Source organism: Myodes glareolus, chromosome 5 (genome assembly GCF_982192425.1).
Source record: "Myodes glareolus chromosome 5, mMyoGla1.1, whole genome shotgun sequence".
In the NCBI taxonomy this organism is placed as follows: Eukaryota; Metazoa; Chordata; class Mammalia; order Rodentia; family Cricetidae; genus Myodes; species Myodes glareolus.
The window spans coordinates 94,052,657-94,075,424 of record NC_142030.1 but is presented as its reverse complement, the minus strand read 5'-3'; the positions used below and the strand labels follow the sequence as shown (position 1 = coordinate 94,075,424).

Genomic DNA, 22,768 nt, shown 5'->3' with positions numbered 1-22,768 from the left:
GACTTTGTTGACTCCCCATGGAGGCCTCACCCTCTCTGAAGAGTGGATGGGGAGTGGGGTGGGAGAAAGGTAGGGGGAACAGGAGAAGGGGAGGTAGTAGGAACTGGGATTGGTATGTAAAGTGAAGAAAAAACATTTTTTTAAACAATAAATGAAATAAAAGGTTTATATCTCAAAAAAAAAAAAAAACGAATGCCTGACTATCCTGGTATGTCATGATGTCCCCTCTGACTGTCAAGGTGGGAAATAAATTACATCATGTATGTTACTCAGTGGACACATTCTGAGTACATGGCATTCTGCCAGGAGCTTGGGATAAACTGCAGGAGACAGATAAGATCTCAGAGCAATGTACAGGAACTTCATAAAACCAGTACCCCAGCGGAAAGGTGAGTGATGAGACCAACACACGGGTTAGGAATACTAAGTGATATGGTCAAACTAAAATTGATGGAACATTACAAGACTCTTTCAGGCAAGAAGGAAAAGGGGAGCACTGAAGAGCAGATGCTATGCCAAAGAGGAAAGGCCGGATGGGCCACTGCCCTTCAAACCAGCGACACCTTCACAAGGATGCTCAACGCTGAATCTCACAGGAATTTTTGACAATCTGTGTTAAAGGCTTCAGTTACAACCTACAAACATAAATATAAAGACGAGTATTATTCCAATCATACACACTTGAACCTGGCCTCAATTTGATAGATAAATAATTAGTAAAATATCACACTCCACGGGGGAATTGTATACGGGTCCATTGGCTTTTTAAGCACCTTCTTCCAGACTGTGTGGAAGGAATGGTGTTATGGTTACACCCCACCCGATCTTCCCACTATTTCAGCCTTCCTGCTCCAACCTTGAGGCAGCATTCTTCCTTGTTTCCAGACTGTGGAAATTCTGTATTTAAGTCATGCCCCAGCCCGGAAAAAATAAAACAATCAGTATCCATCAAATGCAGGCCTACATAGCACAAACTTATTCCTGGAGTTGGAAAGGTTACATGCTATCATTGGGAAACATCTGCAGACATGCTTGCCTCTGCTAAGTGGTGTGCCAGCATCTGCCTTCTGTATGAGTGCCTCCTTTGTCCTGCTGATTGTGGCCAGGAGACAGAGAGGTGAGACGAGATAAAGCGTGCATAGTCACATTAAAGAGGGGGAGGGAGTTCCCTGAGAGTCAGCCTTCGGCACCTGCAGCTCGGGGCTGACTGCTGTATCAAACAGAGAAGTTCATACAATTACTTCTGTTTATGAATTCACTGAGTTGTTGGCCCAGGGAGCCAGGCTTCACCATCAAACTCACAGAACGTCATTGATCTGAGGGAAATTTTGAAATGGGTTTTGACTGCATCTTCCAAGCTTATGAACTGCCTCTTTAGCGCACACCTGGAGCCTGTCATATAGTTTTTAATTGTGTTAAGGATTTCAAGGTCAGAACGGTTTGAATCCAATTTCTTTCAGGTTAGGGAGAAGCTGATTCTCAGCTTCACTGGGGGATCTTTTGAGAGAGTGCTCCAAGATCAAAGCCAGTAATAGAAGAGCTTAATATTTGGATTAGTCATGTTCTTTGTCTATTGCATTTTCATCAGCTCAGTGGAATACAGAGCTCCCTATATTTAGCATATCATGAATTATTTATAATTATCACTTAACCAATAAGACTCTAAAAATGTTATTAATTCCAGACCATGATTCTTTTGCTATTTTATAGTTTCTCCATTCAGTGTACATGAGTTGATATTATTTTTCTTTACCATACAATTCAGCCCGCTTCTTAAATTTCCCAGATGGCTTGTAATTTTTCCATCTCTTCTAGATCACAATGAAGAAAAAAGCAAACTAATTTTACATGAGTTCTAACACATGAGAACTTTTCTTATTGTTTTCTTTTCCTTTCTTTTTTATGTTTCAAGATGTCAAGGCAAATCAGTAACCTTTCCTTTGATTTGACTGGTGTGGAATTTTTGACTGGGCACAAGACTAATAGTTCTAACAATTCAAGCTCATTTACTCTATGGAATAATTGGTTCTTTTTTTTTCAAAGTTTATTAAATTATAAAAGTTTTCATTTCCGCCCCACCTCTCAACACCCTCCCACTCTCCCACTCCCCCCACTCCCTCTCCTCCTCCCTCTGTGGCTGGAATAATTGGTTCTTATGACAGGAGGTCAGGAAGCTACAAAAGAGAATGGGAAAGTCTGGGCACAAAGGCCCAGGACCTTGACCTCGGAGGTTGGTTTTTCAGTAGCAAGCTTTAGAGTTTTGAAAGGCTAACTTGTATTTTGTGGGGTCCGTGCTATTTTATTCTATAAAATGAAGACGTATCAGAGGGGCAGTTTGTTTTGTTTTTAATATCCATTGATCAAGAACACAGTTATCAATGCCAGAGATGTCAGTAATGTTTTCATAATGGTTGGATGATGTGTGCTTCCCGTTTGACACACAGCCGGCACAGAGACACAGTGTGTCATTTGGGTGATAGGCAGTGACATGGCCAGCACAGAGTCACAGAGTGTTGTCAGCTTGGTGACAGCTAGCAAGATATATGGTGTGTCTGTTGCAGAGACTGCGTTTGAACCTGTGTACGGATGACTCTAAGAATGCTTTTTTCCTGCTAGTGGCCCTTTGCATGTGATTGTCTGTCATTGCCTCCTATACACATGACCCTAGTTTGATGCTATACCATTTCATACACATTCTTGTAATCCACTTAAACATTCCAGAACAAGCAGGGGAAAACAATCTAAGTTTGGAACATGGGCATATTAGTACTTTAAAAAATAGGAAAGGGGGTGAATATTATCAAAACATACTATATGAAATTCTCAAAGAATTAATAATTCTTTTTATAAAAGAAAGAAATCCCTCTCAATGTAGTCTGCTGAATACTATACAATGTCTTATCTATCTACTAAGATAGCTGTGAATATTATAGATAGGAAATTAATGACCCTGATTTTTTTTTCCAGAAAAGAATGGATAGAGTAGCTCAAAGATTTCTAAAGTCCTTCTCTGTGGCCTTTCACCTTGGATGCCGTGGGGTCTCTTTATTTCAGACCTGACACTGTGTACATTACAGAGTCATGCCAATTTGCACCGGTGTAGGTGGGCAAGCAGTTAAATCAGATGCCCACAGTCTACCACGGAAAGCCTAGAGCTCTTACAACCAAGCAGAACTTAAAGGCATTTAATCATCTTCCTTTCAAAGACCTCTTCTGAAGCCATGGTCTGTCTTGACCTCTAACTGGTCTTGTTACTTCCCCCAGTAACTAACCTCTCTCTTAGACAGATGGTCTTGGCTGAGACCAAAGTCATCTGGACTCCAGCAGTCTCGGCAGTCTTTATCTTGCCTGAGCTGGATGTGCTCTAGGATGAAAGATGTCTAGAGCCTTGAAGCAATTTTCAGATGACCCAAGGAATCTCTTCGGAGAACAAGCCTGTGTGGCTATAGCTCCGAGTGAAGCCTCATTCCCTCGTCTCTCATCTCTAAGAAAGTCCAGAGCAGGGCCAAGAGTGGGTGTTAAATCACTGCTCAGCACTGTAATTTCTCCACCTTGTCAAACATTAGCTCTGATCCCAAATTCATCTTCATCAATGCCTACATTTAAAATTAATGCAAAACTGCAGGTGATGCTTGTTAAAAGTACAGTTTCAATCAAACTAAAGTACAAGTCCATCTCCTTGAAATGAGTGTTTCATATGCAATGAAGCTGTACTGTTGTTGGTGACTCATTAGGATGAGTTCATACAACAAGAGTTTTAGTGGGAGAAAAAGGCATGGATATGTTACCATCAGTTACTTTTTGCTAAAGGAAAATATGAATTCAGGTTAAAAATTCATAGGAATTCAGAGGACAAAGCTAAGTGCCATAGTGAACTTTCTCAAAAGACCAAGCAACTGAATCCTAGCACCCAAGACCCATGATGAGGGCCAGGCGAGATCTACTGGAAAGCACATGCTTTTGAACTAAAGCAATCGTGTATTCAGTACTAACTCAGATTCTGGGAAAGTGTGTAATGTTTCTAAACTTCAATTAATGGTGTCTTTAATAAGATTAGTAATAGATGTATCCCCAGCCTGGGGTCCTGGAGAAGGGATTTGTTTGCTTAAGTTGATGGAATACAGATTGGAGAGTTAGAATGAGAGGGAACAGAATCAGAACAAGGAAGACAAAGGAGTTAAATAAGAACAGGCATACCAACCTTGCATGAAAACACAGGGTAGCCACCCAGATGAACTAACTAGTCCTTCCCTCGACAGTAAGGAGAGTTTTACCAGTGACGCACTTCTTAGAAAATGCCTTACTACAGAGAAACATGACTGAAATTAACAAGGTGAACCTGACTGTCTCTTTCTTGTTTATCTTGACGTCTGCTAGAGTTTACTATTGAGCAACAGTAAATGAAACAGGTGTCAGAAATAAAAATAAATCTGTAAGGGAAGAAAGTGGAAATACTTTATGCAATAATCTACTTTTGGGTGCCCATCAATAAAGACCAGTGTTAGCCTGAATTTCATGTCACAACCTCTTTTCTGAGAGGTAACTGACCAGCTCCTTGGAGATCTCAGTTTCTGGATGAGCACTCCATACCAATAAGCATACAGTATATGCTCATATTAAGAAGAAATAGTTCCTTATTGGAAAGTGAGACAAACATAGAGATATTCATTAGCATATTTGAAGGCCCAGGTCTCTTCATGTCCTGCTGCGGCTGCAGTAGTTTATCTCCGGGACTACACACTCAGCACACAAGCATCCAGCAGTGCCTTTGCATCTGCTGCTTAGATGTTTTCAACAATGAGCTGTTGGGGGTTCCCCCGTGCTCTTTTTTTTATTTCTCATGCTTTCTATCCATCAACACTTACATATACATACACTATCTCCATGTTATTTTCTTGAAGCACATCAAAACCGTCTGTAGTTATCCCAAACAGCTAACTCAGCAACTCTGTGCTGGACCCCAGTGGAATTCTTATTTGAAGCATGCTGACATCTGGTTGTACAATCAGAGTGGTCAAGTGCTGTATTTTTTTCTCTATTTGAGACATTTTTTTTAAGAAAGAAATCTTTATATTCATTTCGTTTTTGTGTGAAAAATCTTGACAAGTTTTTAGCCAACTTTGAGGTCTTTCGAATTTGCTTTAAATGCCTCACAAGCACCTTGTCAGTGTGGCCTTATTGTGTAGTTTGAGGACTGCTGAGTTCAAAGGAAATCTAAGAGGGGCCAATATATATTTCAATTCCATGTGCAAGTACTAGGATTGCTCTGTCTCTGCTTCCAGTTTAGTTTTCAGAACTAGTATTTTATGCCTTATTTATCTCTAGAGATCTTGCCATATAATTTTTCCCTAATTAATAGTTCTTGCTAATTTGATAGTTGGTACAGTACCACTGTTGGCTATAATGATGTCTTTGTGGTCCCAGAGGAAGAAAAGGAAACAACTCAGAGAGGTAAACTGCTAGCTAACAGCAGACATGGTCATTTCGGTCGATCTTAAACTGGAAACTGATTTTGCAGAAATAACCTGAACAAAGAAAATCAACCCCTTCCCTTCATCTCAAAGATGCCAGTCATTAGACACACTGTCTGCTCTCATCACTAAGCCCAGGATTCCCTGAATAACTAGGATCTTCCCTTGTGCTTATTTTGAGAAACATAAATTTAAACAAGAGAAAGCAAGAGCATGCCCAAGGAAATTCCTCCTTTTCACATTAGAAGCCTGGGATACAAATGGCAGCACCCTTTCCTGTCACCCAGAAAACAGAAGAAACCCAGGTCAGAACATAGGGAATATGGCAGATTATGAATTTCATAGCTTTGTACATTCCATAAGTAACAAGATACAGGAGGCAACAGGAAACATTCTTTGTGAATTCATCACAGACATATCTGAATGCTTGCTCTTAGCACTTATATAAAAATATTTCTGAAACACACATACAAGTAGCATTGTACAGACAGAGTAGGTTATATATATATATATATATATATATATATATATATATAGAGAGAGAGAGAGAGAGAGAGAGAGAGAGAGATGTATGCAACAACTGATGAAAAAAGACTTGAATTTGAAAGAGACCAAGGAAGGGTATATTGAAAGGTTTGAAGGGAGGAAAGAGAAAAAAGAATTTAATTATAATCTCAAAAGTTCAAAACGTAAACACTCGAACAAGTGTAGAGTATTTATTAGACACCACTCTGAGATGTTCGTATACAGTGTGAGATACAGCTAGCTCATTCTCATCATCTGAATGTTTCGCACCCAAGTCTTTTGATATGGGTCTCTAGGACTCTCTATGCCGCATAACATCAAGATGCTCATGAGCTTCTCAAGCCATGCTCCTCCCACAGGTTTCCTCTGTCAGCATGCCATTCTACCATTGGTCAGGGAATGTGTTAATCAATCACCAGGTATAGGCGGAATGGGGACCCACAGCAAATGAATTATTAAAAGGACTGGTCTTCACACGGAAGAGTCAAAGGAGGCCAAGGCGTGAAAAGTGACTGAAAGATCAAAGACGTTATGATCGTGCTACAAGTACCAGTCATGGAAAATGGATTTTCATAGTATAATCAGGAACTTATGTAAGAAACCTGCACGGTTGATCTATTCTTTATCCTGATGGTGAGCACACAGTCATAATTATGATCTGTATGGCACTCGACATTGGATAAACTCAGTTACAAGTTTCTAGTTTCCAGAAAAAGAATCCCATTTAAACATTTTAGTACTTATTAAAAATAATTTCATTTCCATTTAAAAGAGACTCACTTCTAAATGACATTTTCCCCAACCTGAATTATCCTCAGATAATAAGGCCCTTCCTGATTCTTCGTTTTATTTTACAGGACAGGAAATTCGTGCTCAGAGGACTCAAATTACTTTCAGAGAGTCATGTCATTTTCTAGCTGTTAATTTGAATGAACTGTTTCCAACTATGGATAACTGGTTCCAGGCCCAAGTTTCTCTCCACTGTCCCTTGGCCATTTTAAAATCTTCTTCCATCCCCACTGACTTCTAATGCCTGTAGTTTGACCATATCTTACACACTTTCCCTCCCCCTGCAAAATTCATAATCACAAACAAGAATTCTGCTGCATCTGACTCTAAGGGTTCTTCTAGGCTAAGGGTTCTGTCCAATATGAAATGGATCCTGAGAACCCTGTATCACTCTGCTGGGAGGACCAAGTCCACATCAGAGTACCATCTGCATTTTTTCCTGCTCCTTTTTTAATTTGAAAGTTCAGAATTGATGAGACTTTAATTATAAGGGTACATTGGCTATTTGATATAACCAAAATATCCTTGGCTTAAAAAGAAAAGGGACATAATGGAGCCTGTAAATACTCCAGGCCCGTTCGCGCTTTCATATCTTTGCTGAAATATTTATGATGAACCTGAAAATTCCTTGAATAGCAAGGAATTTTAAATAAAGATTTACCATATTCTTCTTGCTAGTGACAGGCACATTTGAAGACCTTATCTTTGCATCTCGGTAGCAAAAGACAGGATCAGCCCAATGGCTGTGCTCACAATGACTGCCCTGAAGTTTTCATTGTTCAAACAATAACATCATCACTGTTTGTAATACTTTTTCTAATTCTTTGAGAACTTTATACAGTGTGTTTTGTCACTTACCCCTGCATACCCATAACACTTCCCACCTCCCCACCTCCTCACCTCATATCTTCTCCATTTAACTTTACAATTCACAAGGACAATTTGAGCTACATGGTTTGGGGCTCTCACTGGGGCTGGTTCCCCACCAGGGAACACACCCTTAAAGAAAGCTAGCTTTCTCCCCTAGAAGCCATCCATAGCCCCTTAGCTTGGGGGTGCTCAGGAGCCCCTTCCCCTCCCTGCTAAGATGTTGACTAGCTTGATCTTGTATCAGTCACCTCTGCTGCTCTGAGTTCTTATCGTGTCCAGAAAACACTGGTTCATTCTGATGCCCCTTAACTTCTGGCTGTCATGATCTTCTTAATTCTTCCCCTTATGTCCATGAGCCTTACAGAAGAGTGCAATATAGGTGTCTCATTTGAGACTGAACACTCCAGCCACATTTATTCAAAGCATTTTGATCAATTGTGAGTTTCAGCATTAACCACTATCAATTTGGCATCTTGATCAATGAGGTATGAGAAATGAACTGATCTATGGTTGGAGATACATGAATTTACTGTGTCTGATTAGCAGAATAAACAGGGTCTGAGAGTTCCCCAACTCTGGGTCCTTGGCAAGATTTGCAATATGAGGTTTATGTTTCCTCCTGTGATATGAGCTGGAAATCCCACCAGAGAGTGGTTGTGAACCCCTTAACATTCATGCCACTATTGCACCCCAGAGACTGTCTTGCCACACAAGTCATTATTGTAGTTAGCGGTGGTTGCGCTTGAGTAAGGCTGTTGGTGCTTTTCTTCCTAAGCCCCCTGCCAACAACAGAACAACTCCTGGTACTACAAAAACTCATCAACAAGGAGGAAGCTTCCTCCTCAGTACCAGTTTGATTTCTCCATGTTTTATAGCCAACATGTGTAGTATCTTTAGCCATAGGATCTTACCATTAAGTTCTAGCAAGCAACTAAGAAAAATCAGTATTATTTGGGGTTTTCTAGGACCTTCCTAATCAATAACTCAAGGGAAGGTATTTCACATCTGGCACTGAACTTTCTATTTGACAGCCTAGGGTACTGGGAGGAGCATTATCCCCTGTGTAAGTTAACTTCAACTAAATACTTTATATAAATATAAATACATTGTTCATATGCACACATGTGTACATGTGTGTAGGTGTGTGTGAGAGAGAAAAAGAGAGAGGGAAGCTGATAAGATAGTGTGATGGAAGAGGGTCTTCTGTCTATGTGTTACTTTCATTGGTTAATAAAGAGACTGCCTTGGCCTTTTTGATAGGCCAGCCCGTGGGTGGGCGGAGTAGACAGAACAGAATGCTGGGAGAAAGAAGAAGAGGCAGAGAGCCGCCCACCCTGAAGCTGCCAGGTCAGACATGCTGAATCTTTCCCTGTAAGCCTGTTATTATTTCTAATAATCTGGTGAGACACAGATTATTAGAAATGGGTTGAATCAATATGAGAGAGTTAGCCAATAAGTTCTACAGATAATGGGCCAGGCAGTGTTTAAAAGAATACAGTTTTCATGTAATTATTCCGAGTGTAAAGCTAGCTGTGTGGGAGCCGGGATCCTGGTGGGAACACAGCCTGCCACTCCTTTGTACAACAATAGTGAGTTTCCACATGGCCTTTTCAAATATCCTTGATGTTTGCCATTCCGCTGACTCTTCCTCTACCCTATTCCCCCATCTCTCTCCCCATCTAAAGTTCCCTCCCTATTATTCATCCTTTTTCATTTGCATCACCTATAACATCATAATGTTTTCTTTTGCACTTATTAGATTTCCTTTGCTTTCACCTACAACAGAAAATATCTGTCACTCGAATGGAAATGAATAACATGATTCTAAAGTACTAGCCATCAACGCACCGTCCAGTTGAGAACAAACTCAGAGTTATTTGGTCATAATAAAATGCAGCCTTTTTATCATTACATTGTAAATATAATTACAAAACCAAAAAATAATGTTGCTATAATGTATTAGATAATATGTACTTTTTTGGCAAATAGAATAGACAAAAAATTTAATTTTGAGGAGTTGTTGATCAAAAATTCACATGAAATCTTGAGCCAAGTATGTTCATAGGCTATAGACAACATTTTATGAATGATGCCTGAACTGTAATTTGATTTTAATGGTTCTGGGAAATGTCCAAATGCATATGCAGGAGCTCTGTGCTCAAGATGCATAGTGATTCAGCATCCCCATATTAGCACAAACACAGTCTGTTGTCAGAAGTTCCACTGATGTCTCCCAAGACTTTCCTCTATAGTTATCTCTCCTAACATCTTGCTGTTTAACCCAATAGCATGGCTGAAACAACCTAGGTATGACCATAATTCTCCACATGATTGGTGCTTAACTTTAGGTAACCAGCCTAAGTGCTTTGGGATTTATTTTTCTCACCCATAAGACAGACAAATGGAATTTTCTCTGAGATTGTTCTATTGTGAATCAGTACATATAAGTCATTTAGAATATTGTCAAGGTACCACTTCAATAAGTGCTTTAATATTATTTTATTATTATGTATTCTTGATAATGTGATGTAGATATTTTATAAAAATTAGGAAATTTAATTATAATTATTCATAATTATAATTATGAAATTATAAAAATTATGAAAAAAATTATGAAACACATAACCCTTAGGGGATTTTCAGTGACATTGTCTTTTGTGGTAAGCTAAGGGCTCACACATGCTAGGATGAAGTTCTACCACTCAGCTACACCCCCAGCCCCCTCAATTGGTGCTCTTTTCAATTAGTACTTAAAGCATTGAGAATACAATGTTAGCAACAGGACTCACCCACTAAAGAACTTAGATTCTCAGGAACTTCCTGGTTTTCTTCAAGTTTCTTCAACGAGAGATTTACTTGATCACTAAAGTCTGTGATAATAAGTCCTGTGAATGACAGGAATTGATCCGGTCCTGCGGTAGTATGTTGCCCTGAGTCTTTCAAACTAATGCTATGAAAACACAATTCTATTTATCGTCGGAGAGACACATAGGGTATTTCACATCTACTGAAAGACCACAGAATTTTCTCTAGATCTTCTTGTCCTCGCCACTGTTCTAGCCCTGCGGTTGCTGTCAGGTCCTTAGATTAGCTTCTATCCTCCAGCTGGAGACGTCTCTTCTGTCCTTCAGCTGGAGACATCTCTTGCAGCCCTGTGCACGGCACTCTTCTCATTCCACATCTGTGTAGTGCTTTTCTGTTTCAAGTTCAACATTTTAAGAAAATCCTCTCTGATTCCTTCTGGCATGGGGCACGGGGGTGGGTATGCATAAAACTCTGACTTTCTTTAACATGTGTCCAATACACTAACATGATTCACTTTGTAACAAAGAAACTATATCATATTCATAAATAAGATAAATCTTAGAGCAATAATTGAACTAAATGTGTCCCATACTCATCAGTAAGAAAAAACAGGAATGAAGGGGCTGTGAAAATATGGGAGGATCAATTGAAGAGCTTGGCTCACTCCATCCGCTGCTCTTTTGGACTCGTCTTGAAAGAGCTGCTGTGTCATGAGGAGACATCATTTCCTCTGCCACGCTTAACCCACCCTTTCCTCTAACTGTGGCATGGAGTACCTCTCTTAGAATATATGTTTTTGAAGTATCGTTGGTTTCTCCACATAAGTCAACGCACAATTTTTCTCTTGTGCTCGGTGAAGGAAGAAATGGTCCCACAATCTCTAGGAAAATTGATCTTGTTGAATTAACTGGGGGAAAACTGTACAGAGCTCAAGGTGTGACCATCCTGTGGAATGTCTTAGAGTAGCCACTTATGTGGCATTTGTACCTCATTGTTTTGGAACTTACTGGACCAAAACATGCAACTTTCTCTATTTGTGTTTAATATTTGTACCCCCTGTTGGAGGCAGAGGGTATGCATGACAATTTTATCCCTACAGCTAATGCACAGCAAGAAGCCTTGATCACAATAAAGCTTAATAAATAAACATTTGTTAAGGAAATTGGCATTGTAGGATTGACAAAATCAACCTGTTTGACAGAGATGCAAAGCTCAGACTAACGTAGAAGATGGGGATAATTTCAGATCATTTGAAACATCAATTTTGAGATAGTTTATGTCTCTCTCAAAATCTAAATTGCAATGGCAGAAACCGGAAGGTGAGGTGCGGGACAGAGCTCAATGCCATAGAATGTAGACTTACACATGTTCTTCCCTCCATTTCTGAGCCAGATGCTAACCAATAACTGACACCTCCCTCGTTACTTTAGGTCGAATGAGCCGGAGTCGATTTATCATTATGCCCACCCAAGGAGAAGGACGGCAATGCCCCACAGAGCTCACCCAGCAGAAGCCCTGCCCAGTGATGCCCTGCTATAGCTGGGTCCTTGGCAACTGGTCTGCCTGTAAATTGGAGGTAAGTCATGCAATGACACTTAGAGAATGCTTCTCAGTATGTGCAGAGCACTTGTCTCATCAAATAGAATGACTGAATAAATTACACAGCACCAGGTTCTGGGCACATGCTATTTTTAACACAATAGAGAACATGTAAAAAGGCAAGCAAGTGAGTTTGTTTCACACAGAGTTACACTGCCAGGAGAGTAAACAGTCATTCATTAGGCACTGATTATAACAAGCTGGGTCACAGAACTGCCGATCTCTTTGGCATCCTCAAGAATTCTATGCTTTTTTTTTTTTCATTTGCTTGTTGGGAATATCAAAGAAATTTTTTTTTAATTAAGCAAAAACCCTGACTCTGGAAATGCACAGCTTGCTTTGGATTGTGTTTCTTAAACGTTAACTCTTGGCATTGACAATTCCTTGCTTATGGGTAGGAGATGAAAAGAGGATGGAAGCTATATTCTAGCCTTCTTACATGAGCCAAGGTTACAGCCCTTTTCTTAATAATTACTATTTATTGGCCTGAAACATAAATGCCTGGTGACTTGACAGTATGTTTCAGACACTGAGCATGTGCTTGGTCATCGACTGCTTGCTCTTGCCAGCGTCTGGCTTAAGAAAAAGGTGCATTGATTTTATTTCTGTCTTTTAGCAGTTTATCCTTCAGTTCATACACAGAAGCTTATTTTAATTAGGCAACGATAACTTTGATTACACATCAAGAAATCTTCAGAGTATTCTTATAAAGATGTTCAGTGCCCCCGTCAAAATGGTTGTGTTGTGTGGCTTTGTAATAGTGCAGAAATTAAATGCCCATGTGTCTTTATAAGTCTCAGAGGAACAAAATTATGTGGCACATTTGTTCAGTAATCCTTTTGTTGTTGTTTGTGGACTCGTGCTGATTGATGCATTCAGAAATAACCCAACAGCCCTAAGCAGTCAAACCTTCTCTACTTGTCTAAGGATATGAGATACTTAGCGCAGTATCAAATAAATTAAGAGCTCAATGAATCGCATTTGGTACTAAACATTTGATAGAAACTATAGTTATGTTTATTAGTGTCATCTGTTCACATCGAGTCGAAAATTCAGTGTAAATGAAACCCCACTGCAGATCAGGGCCATGAGGGTGGGTGAGGGAATGTTCCCTGTTTACCATCTTGCTCTCAGGAGCTGGGGTCGACGTTCAGACTGTAGTGCATAAATTCTGTACAAGAAAGCGCTTGATTCATGAATGGAATTGTCAGTCTGATGCTGATTTCTCTTCATGTGGGCGCTGTTCTTAAAAGTATAACAGATTAAGGATGAATGTGGGCTGATCCCAGGATACACAGTGGGAGCCTACCACTGTTTGCCTTGGGTTTTAAGATGATCCCCAGTGCGGGCTCGTTTTCTGCACAGCTACACAAGCGGCCTGATGGACTGTCAAAAAGAAACTCTCCTCCATTCCTCCCGTCAGTTGGCGGTGTCAGGACTTTCAAAGCCTATATCCGCTGCAGCATCTTTAGACTTGTCTCCAAGTGCACAAAGTCCTCATGCTCATCCGCAAAAATGCACCCAGCAAAGTCAGCAAAGCCATCATCCGGATGTTAAGTTGTGAAGAAGCAGTCCCCACCGAAAAGGAAATTCAGTTTATTCTTGTTATTTGCCATTTTAGACAGTGACTTTTTACTAGAACATTTGTTTTGAATGTTATACTGGGGATTGATTTTAAACTTCTTCTCTACAAAAATGCATTTAGGGCTAACCCACCTTTGCCATGGTGTGTTTGGGCTCTTCCTAACTCTTATGCTGAAGACTGGCCAGTAATGTGAGAGGAGAATGACATCAGTAGGAGGGGCTTGGAAGGGTCTAGCCTCACGAGAGAAGGCCTGAGGCACCTGCCCTTGGCCCCCAAAACATGCAGGAGTTCTATCCATAATGAGTACATACTGGCACTGTGGTGTTGAACATCTCAGACTCGCTCGAGGAGTGCATGCCCATCACTTATAAATTACTAGGCAAAAGGAAGGCATTTTATTAGAGTAGCCTTCTTTATGAGAGACTATGCTAAATCAACCAACTATAATTTCTCTTATGTTTTTTTTTCTAAGAAAGTGTGTGGTATTCCAATTTGTGTACTGCCTCCCATGTTTTACACTTTGGATTTAAAATTTGGATTCACCCAAACTAAACATTTCATTCGTTTTGCCAGTTGACTTCTTTTCACTGTCTTTTGTGTGTGTGTTGGGGGGGGCTCTTATCTTGAATGACAGATACATTCCAAGGTCTCCAGAGGATGCATGAAATCATATAATACTGAACCTAATATTTAGCTTACTTTTCCATACAGCAATAGATATAATTAAGTTTTTAATAAAGTTTACTTCTAACCTGGATGCACTGAAATAATAGTAACTATAATGAATTAGAACAAGTAGTACAATATACACTCAAAAGATACACTTGAAAGATCCTGCAGGGGATAAGGAGTGAAATGTTTTATCGTGTTCTTCAGAATGGCATGCACTTAAACACCTAAGCTGTTTGTTTCTGAAACTTCCCATTTGATGCTTTTTGGATCAGAGTTAACAGCAGCTAACTGAAACTTCACTCCTGAATGTCCTCAGTCTCGGCTTGTCCTGTATGTAGAGAGCCCCCAAGCTGGTAGTCTGTGCCATCTTGCTTCTCCAGCAGCCACCCATGAGCTCCCTCGATGCCCACAAGCCTGGCAAGCCTGTACCATCGTACTTGACTAGTGCCGCCAGCTGGCTTGTGAGTGGATAGAACACCTATTCCATGCCCAGGATCAGTATCTTCACTACTTTAACTGACAGTTTTGTCTTTTTGCACTCCTGCTTCTGCAATAGCTGCAGCATCTCCAGGGTCCAGAAAGGACAATACCTATCCTCTGTAGACAGGAAAGACCAAGAAAGAGATGAAACCCAGGTTTCTATGTAGAGGGCTGTCAGACTATCATCTAATGAAGAGATACTCTCTCTCTCTCTCTCTCTCTCTCTCTCTCTCTCTCTCTCTCTCTCTCTCTCTCTCCACAGATACAGAGTAACCACAATAGCAAAAGGAAATAGAAAACTAACTCTCTACCAGTTTTTGGACTTAGTTGACACAAATTCAACTTGGTTTTATAGGAAAATTGATGCCAGAATGGGTGTTTATCAATTAGAACAGGATTGGGGGGGTGTTCTGGCATTCTAAATGCCTCCCCCACCTTGTCCTTCATCTTTTATGAGTAGCACCGAGGCATGGGATGGCACATCTAGAAGCCGTTATGAGCAACCAAGACGTGTCTGTGGTTGTTTGCAGCACAGGGTAATGCATCACCCTGGGTTTGTCTTCCCTCCTCTTCCCCTTCAGTCCTGTCTGATCCTCCCCACTGACGTCCAGACTCAGCACCTCCTTAACATCAAAGCTTTGCCTCCAGCTTTGCTTCCTAGGTACGTGAGAGGAAATGTAGCTGTCAGTTGAAGTCATCCAAATCTCCAAAGAACTTCTTTTTGAAATACAAACACCTAACTAAAGTCCTGTCTCATGAGTTGCTGCCAAAACCTTCAAGTAGGAAAATTTCCATCAGCAGATGGTTGAGTGCGGTACCCACCATGCCTTTTAATTCTTCATGTCTGTGTCGATGAGGCACTGGATGGATTTCCCTCGTTGTCCAGCTTCCTGAGTGACACTAGCATGAAGCATCCTCAAAACGCATTAGTACAGTAGTCAAACTGGAACAATCACTCCAACACAGCAACAGGGAAAAATCAAGAGTTTTAGCTGAATCCCAACCTGATCTGTGTGAGTAAGGCCCGGATTCTGCAAAGGAAGAAATGAGGAAGAATAAAAGGGAGATTCATACTCTAGGACTGTGTGTGTTCTCTAGTAAGGGGTTATAGATCAGACTATGTTCTTCCATACCTGGAGACAAATTATGCAGTTTTTCCCGCTTTATCAATTCTGCCCAAGTCCCAGAATGACCTTACTGTGGTGGCATAAAAAAAAAAAATGAAACTTGTGCCTGTATTTCTACGTCACTTTCTCTGTCAGCCCCAGAAGTTTAGAGATTGTCTACCACAGAGAGGGAATTCCAAAGGGAAAGAAGCTGCTGTGTGTCTTTGGGGTTTCCTTGGGAACCCAAACTCTGAAATTCGATCTGGTTAATTCTGAGAGCATCCTTTCTTCTCTCAGGGCGGAGACTGTGGGGAAGGCATGCAGGTACGCAGCTTTTCCTGTGTAGTCCACAATGGCTCAATATCCCACACAGCTGTCCATGTGGAGGATGCCCTGTGTGGAGAAGTACCCTTCCAAGAAGGAGTCCTGAAGCAGCTGTGCTCCGTGCCTTGCCCAGGTGTGCAGTCGCCCTAAAGAGCAGCGCCCTGCATGGTGATCTTGTTTATGTTTTATTTACCTTGGGTTTCTTCCTCTCGAAAAGCTCTATCCTATCAATATTGAATTATTTATTTGATTTAATGCATTTGAATTTTGAGCATGGTAACATTTTGAAAGATATAGAGTAAGGCAAAAACAGTGCTGGCCTCAGAAACAAAACTAAGCTAGCATCTGATCTCATCTCACTGACCGCTCTGAGCAATGGACCCAGCATCTAGGTAACAGGTAGACCAAGCAATGTCCCCCAGTTGCATGGCAGGAGTGAGGCAAGAAGCTTGTCAGGTTTCTGTAAAAACTCAGGTTCTGTGTAGACGTGAAGGTCATCACTAGAAACATAAAATGATTACTTTAATACTAACAATGCAGTAATTTGCGTTGAATATTTTAAAGTTTTGCAATATTTCCTTACAATATGGTATGTGTATACATACGTGCATTGACATGTTACATGTGCACATATACATTTAAGTGTACATCATTCACAGGCAAATATTTATATTTATGTGCCCTGTGTCTACTCCATGTGTTTACATTTACAAGTAAATATGCCTATGCATAGTGTACTTAAGTTCTTCAGGCAAAATATCTCATTTCAATGACTTATTTGTCATTTTTTCCACGGCTTCTATGCACATCCATTTTACAATGTTATGCTGATCCTTGTTTTTTTTTTTTCATACAGTATATTCTGGTTGCAGTTGTCCCTCTCCCGACTTCTCCCAGATCCTTCCCACCTTCCCTCTAGCTGCCCCACTATAACCTGGAGTCGTTATGACTATGACTTGAAGCAGTGTGATGACAATCTGATTTTTGCACTATCTTCTAAACTAGAGTGAGCCGTAAATTATTTCACCAATAATAGTACTTTCAGACTGAAAATCCATCACTATTTGGAGCCTCCCATGTCCCTGTACCTCCACCACACGCCCCCTTCTATGCCCCGTGTCTCTGATGTCAGTGTCTGCTTTCACAATGTGTCCCCTGCCCTGCACCATGTGACTATCCAGGAGACTGCCACATAACCCAGTGGTCGGAGTGGAGCAAGTGTGAGTTAACCTGCATCGAAGGGAGAAGCTTGGAGACCACGGGCCGCCAATCCAGGTCAAGGACATTCATAATCCAGTCCTTTGAGAATCAAGACAGCTGCCCCCAACAGGTTCTAGAAACACGACCTTGCACAGGTAACGAGGCCATTTTTTTCCGTACTTCAGCTCAGATGCTTTGAAGCATCTTGTGTTGGTGAGAGAGGTGTGATACACTCATTGTTTCCATGTTCACTTTCAGGTGGCAAATGTTATCACTACACATGGAAAGCGAGTCTTTGGAACAATAATGAACGGACTGTGTGGTGCCAGCGTTCCGATGGCCTTAACGTCACAGGTATTCCTTCCTAAGGTCTGCACAGAGCCGTCAGGATGGCCTCATGGTGTGCTTCAGTTGAGGAATTCCCTTACAAATTGAAGTAAGGTTGAAGAGCAGATGGCTTAGATGGTCTTCTTGAATGGTTTTCATCAGACCTCACTCATGTTTTTGAAGTCAACCATTCTATGTGAAGACTTATAAAGCATATAAACCAAGCAGATCAGATGAACCACAACAAAAACAGTCCTAAATTCATGATCACATGTAAATCTAAGGAAGAGGTGTTCTAGTTTAAGATGGTCATCTCTAAAGGGCAGGAGCATGTGCCATCTCTGTGATCACCAAGAGGAGCCCACTCAGCATCAGGTACCGGCCCACAGGCTCCACCCCACTCCCCTCTGCAACACAAATTAGCAGAGCTGATAAACACACAATTTTCAGATTGAAATGTTTTGACCTTAATGATGCAAAGAAAAAACTGTAGATGCTATGGATGCTGGTGTCTACCCACGGCAGGCTGATTTTGAGTGTTTCCCTGGTTAGGGCAATTACTTAATGCCTGAAAAGAGTCTGCAGGAAAGATTCCTTATTCTTAAAAGAGGGTACAATTTGATTGTACAAATGGTTTTCTCAATAATTTTAAAGATTTTTTGATGTCTTCTTGTCAAAGCAAATTAAATCGACATTGATTTTACTTTAGTAGTGCAACTGACAAACAGCTTATGCGAGGCTGGAAGAGGCAAGCAGCAAAAGAGACTCAAACCCCCTCCTTTATCCTGTTTATATGCCTTTACATTATTGGTATTAATCCATAGTTTAAGCCATGCAGTAATTTATTTTGAGCTACTTTTCCGTTTTGCAAGCTGATAAAACTAAGTACTCTTTAAGCAGGCCTAGCCAGGAACCAAAAGAAGACCTCCTACTCCACAGGGAGCCAAAACCTTGCTGGCACCGTGGTGAAGGCTATGCAGGCCCAGTGAACCTTCTCAGTGCACGGCATGAGGCCATCAGACAAGAGAGCTGGGGCCATTGGCATCAACTGATAAATACGTCTAGAGCCTACCTTCATTCTTAAAGCTTAAAAACCATGCCCTGTCATGGGTATGACTTGTAGTAATCCAGCCCGGAGGCCATCAGTCTGAAGACTGGATGCCCTGTCCCCAGACATAACGGAGAAATAGAGAGGTGCTGGGTGACCATCACCACAGACCTCCACATGGCCAGTTTCAACTCCAGGTGCTACCTTTAGATTGCAGTGGGTTTTATATTTTGTTTTGGTTTTTTTGACTTTGGTGTTTGTTATTTGTTTTTTGTTTTCCATAAACAATAGTGGCAATTTGGATGCTTCATGCCCAGGTAATGTCTAAGCCTGACTCTTCCTTCATAGCCTCGAGTCTGAAGCCTTTTTGCTGGCTGCCACCCCATAACGTGTAATTGGTTGACAATTACTACACTGCAAAGACTAGAGCCTGTAAATTCGACTGACATCATAAGAATAGAGTTTAAACACCGCCCTTAAGTGCATCAACTTTTCAATCTAATTATCTCCAAACTATTTCATGTCTATTACCACTTTGAATCAAGGAAGGCAAAACCAGTGCGGTACCTGGTTTTAGCCACACCTCACACTCTTCTTTAACCCCAGTACTTAGATAACCCTGCATAAGTGATTGTATCAGATCGTCCATCCTAGACTTCATGCGTTTGATTCTACACACATGTTGACCGGGAGGTCCTAGGTGACTGTGTATGTTCATTAGGCCTGGTCCATATAAAAATCCTTGCCACGGTGCTTAGCAATGTGACCCATGGGGCAACAGTGGTATTCTTTTACTTGGCCTTTGGAATCAGCCTAGTTAGTGCCAGCACTTGGCCTTTGGAATCAGCCTAGTTAGTGCCTAGCTGGCTCATCCAGGAACTGGAGAAATATCTACACGGAATAAGTCTCTAAGCAGCTGTGTTTGCTGCTCTTGAACCTAAATAGAGATTTCACTGATTCTTGTACTGATCCGGGTGCACACAGGCTCTGCCCTCAATTATAGACAACTGATAGACTCTTGATCCCAATGAACATGGAAAAAGTCTAAACGTCTCACTTTAGGCACATCTTAAGAGTGATTAATAAGACAGGGTTTAGCATGAGACTGACATATACATTTAATCCATGATAGAATAATAATGATGCCAACAATAATAACTATGCCCCCAGTAGGAAGGGGAAATCAAACTTTTAAATATGGTTATCACAGATAAATCCGCAAATAACAGTGATCTTTCCTTTGCAGGCGGCTGCTCCCCTCAGGCACGCCCTGCTGCTGTTCGGCAATGCACACCAGCTTGCAGAAAACCTTTCTCATACTGCACACAGGTGAGTCACATGCTCGGCTCCCCTACAGGCATTATAATTTCAGTGTTATTTATATGTAGTGTGGTGTGCTCCGTCGCTTCAGTGAGGAGTCATTTTACATGCTTATATTGCCATCTAGAGGTATGTGGCGAGATAGCAACTATGGTCAAGACTGCAGTTTAAGAAATCTGCCCTCAAACTATTGAATTGTTGCTCCATCTACCAATAACTGCTTTACTTAATTGATGCATTCTATTTTTAGCCTTTCAGGCAACTGAGCTTATTTGAAATTTTCAGTCTGTTCATGTTTGATAAAAAAAGTATTTTGCAAAATTTGTTACATTTCAGTGTTTATAGGGTGAGGAAAGCTTTAGTTTGCTGAAAATAGGTTAGTGATCACAGCTGAAAAAAAACATGCTTGTGTGTGTGTGTGTGTGTGTGTGTGTGTCTGTCTGTCTGTCTGTCTGTCTATCTGTGCGTGGTGAGCATGTATGTGCATGCATATATCTGTTTGGATTTTCTTTCATGCAGGGTTTTTGTTTTCTCCCCCATTCCTTCCACACACTTCTGCTTGTGAACTGATGTCAAATATTCACTGTATTGTAATTAGTGGCTCTAACTAGTTGCAATGCATATATAGTATTTTAAAGCTGTGTTGCCTATCTTAAAGAGGCAGGCTTCTTCCTGTAGTGTGTGTATCCTGAAAAGCAATTCAATGAAAGTAATTTAGGCACTCAGTCATATTTTATGACTCTCCTACTTCAAGGTGGGTTAATTCTTTACCACAGTAAAGAGGTGGGTAGGATTGCAGAAACTAGAAACCAAAAAGGGAAGAAATAAATTCTTTTGGGCTGACAATGTTTGCAAAATATAAGTTGTCTTTACCCAGCCTTATGAATATTCATGTTAATAAAACATAAATACCTCTTCCTTAAACCCTTGTCACATACAACTATCTGGATACAGCTCTTCTCTCAGACTAACAATAGAGATTCATCTTGGAAATATGTCTCAGTAATACCGCCATATGATAACGTCCATCATTGAAAGGACATGGCATTCTTATAGCTTTGTTGCGCACCGAACTGTGGGCAGTTCCCGCACTTGCTTCTCTGGCTGCCATCTGTCCTTTCGTAGGGCATTAAGGTGCTTTATTCAGCTTTAGTGGCTATTGCTCCTTAAAATCAAATTTAGTCAACAACTGATGATCCCAGAAAGACTAGCTGCTGGATGGGGATTGTTCTAAATGGCCAGAAGAGGCGGAGATCTGTTCAGAAAATACCAGAAGGTGAATTGTACATAAGGAGCCATAATGGCAGAGTCATAGAGACTGACAACCACACCCCTTTCCTTCGCTCTGATTTTCTGCTGTCTGTTGGACTAAGAGAAATTATTTTCCAAGTCACTTCCCAAGACAGATAGGAACCCTTGCCTATCATTGCTCATCACAGCCAGCCTGTCAGAGACACTCATTACACGGGAAAGCGACCAGAAACTCAGAAGCAAATATAAAGGACGCATCGTCATAATGTCAAGTAGAGATGTGCTATCGTGTAGCTCTGCAGTTACTACAATGAAGAGTAATGGGGAGGGCATCGTTTCTTTAACTGTGATTTCAGTAGAGTGTCTTTCCTCCACCTGGTCCTCCCTCCTAGGAGCAGAAAGAAAGTCACGACTAGTTAATCACCAACAGTCCGAGGCAATAAAGACATCTAGCATCCAGGATAATGACAGCTGACAGCTCACCATCACCTAATTCAAATAAAACATGTGCACACACTTGTGACTTTCCTTTGCAGTAAGGGAGAGAAACTGGAACCTGTGGGCAGTCATCTGAAACCAGTGAGGGGTAGGTGAAGATGAAAACGTGATGAAATGCCATAAACAGCATATCAATGCACCTTATTCTCAAAGCGCTATGATAACTATGATGTCCCGTTTGGAAAGTGTCCAAATGACAAGCACGTTAGAAAACTCACAAGTTATTTAGCGTTGATATTGGGATCCAGAGAGATGAATTACACATTTGAGCCCTATCCCACTGGCCACTCAATTGTTGAAACCCCCACCTTTCCAGGACATATCAAAGGCAAAGATTAAGGGATTTCACTGGTGTTTGAATTCTTCTTGATTCATTTGCACAACTCCTGTGTGACCGCAAACGTATTCTCTGTGCTGTAGGGTGGAGTCTGTGGCTGTGAGAAGGGGTACACAGAGATAATGAGATCGAGTGGTTTCCTGGATTACTGCATGAAGGTCCCCGGTTCCGAGGACAAGAAAGCTGATGTGAAAAACCTTCCCGGGAAAAACAGACCTGTGAATTCCAAAATACATGACATTTTTAAAGGCTGGTCTCTTCAACCTCTTGACCCAGGTGTGTGTCCACTGTGAATAAGGGATGCAAATTTTTCCCAGTGAACTCATAGTGTGGCCATCTCTCACTGTGGAAAGAATGGAAGGTGGGAACAAAGGAAGAAAGGAGGGAGGGAGGAAGAGAGGGAGGGAGGAAGGGAGGGAGGGAGGGAGGGAGGACAAAGCAGTCGTTCAGCTCAAGGTTTCTCAGATTTGAGTGTTTTGCAGTGCACACGCCCATGTAAGCATAAAGTGCTCTCATGGAAGCTTATTAGTCTGCCAATCACAGTCTATGAGGTAGTGAGTT

At 41.1% G+C, this 22,768-nt stretch overlaps 1 protein-coding gene across 1 annotated transcript in view; it reads left to right on the top strand.

Annotated features, from left to right (window-relative positions):
- The window catches only part of Thsd7b (thrombospondin type 1 domain containing 7B), an 878,050-nt gene that overhangs the window by 843,004 nt on the left and 12,278 nt on the right, over positions 1-22,768 (top strand). The window contains exons 21-26 of the mRNA XM_048430634.3: positions 11,891-12,036; positions 16,200-16,359; positions 17,408-17,581; positions 17,685-17,780; positions 20,048-20,130; positions 22,291-22,483. Coding sequence (XP_048286591.3) covers positions 11,891-12,036; positions 16,200-16,359; positions 17,408-17,581; positions 17,685-17,780; positions 20,048-20,130; positions 22,291-22,483 — 852 coding nt within the window. The remainder of the gene's footprint in view (positions 1-11,890; positions 12,037-16,199; positions 16,360-17,407; positions 17,582-17,684; positions 17,781-20,047; positions 20,131-22,290; positions 22,484-22,768) is intronic.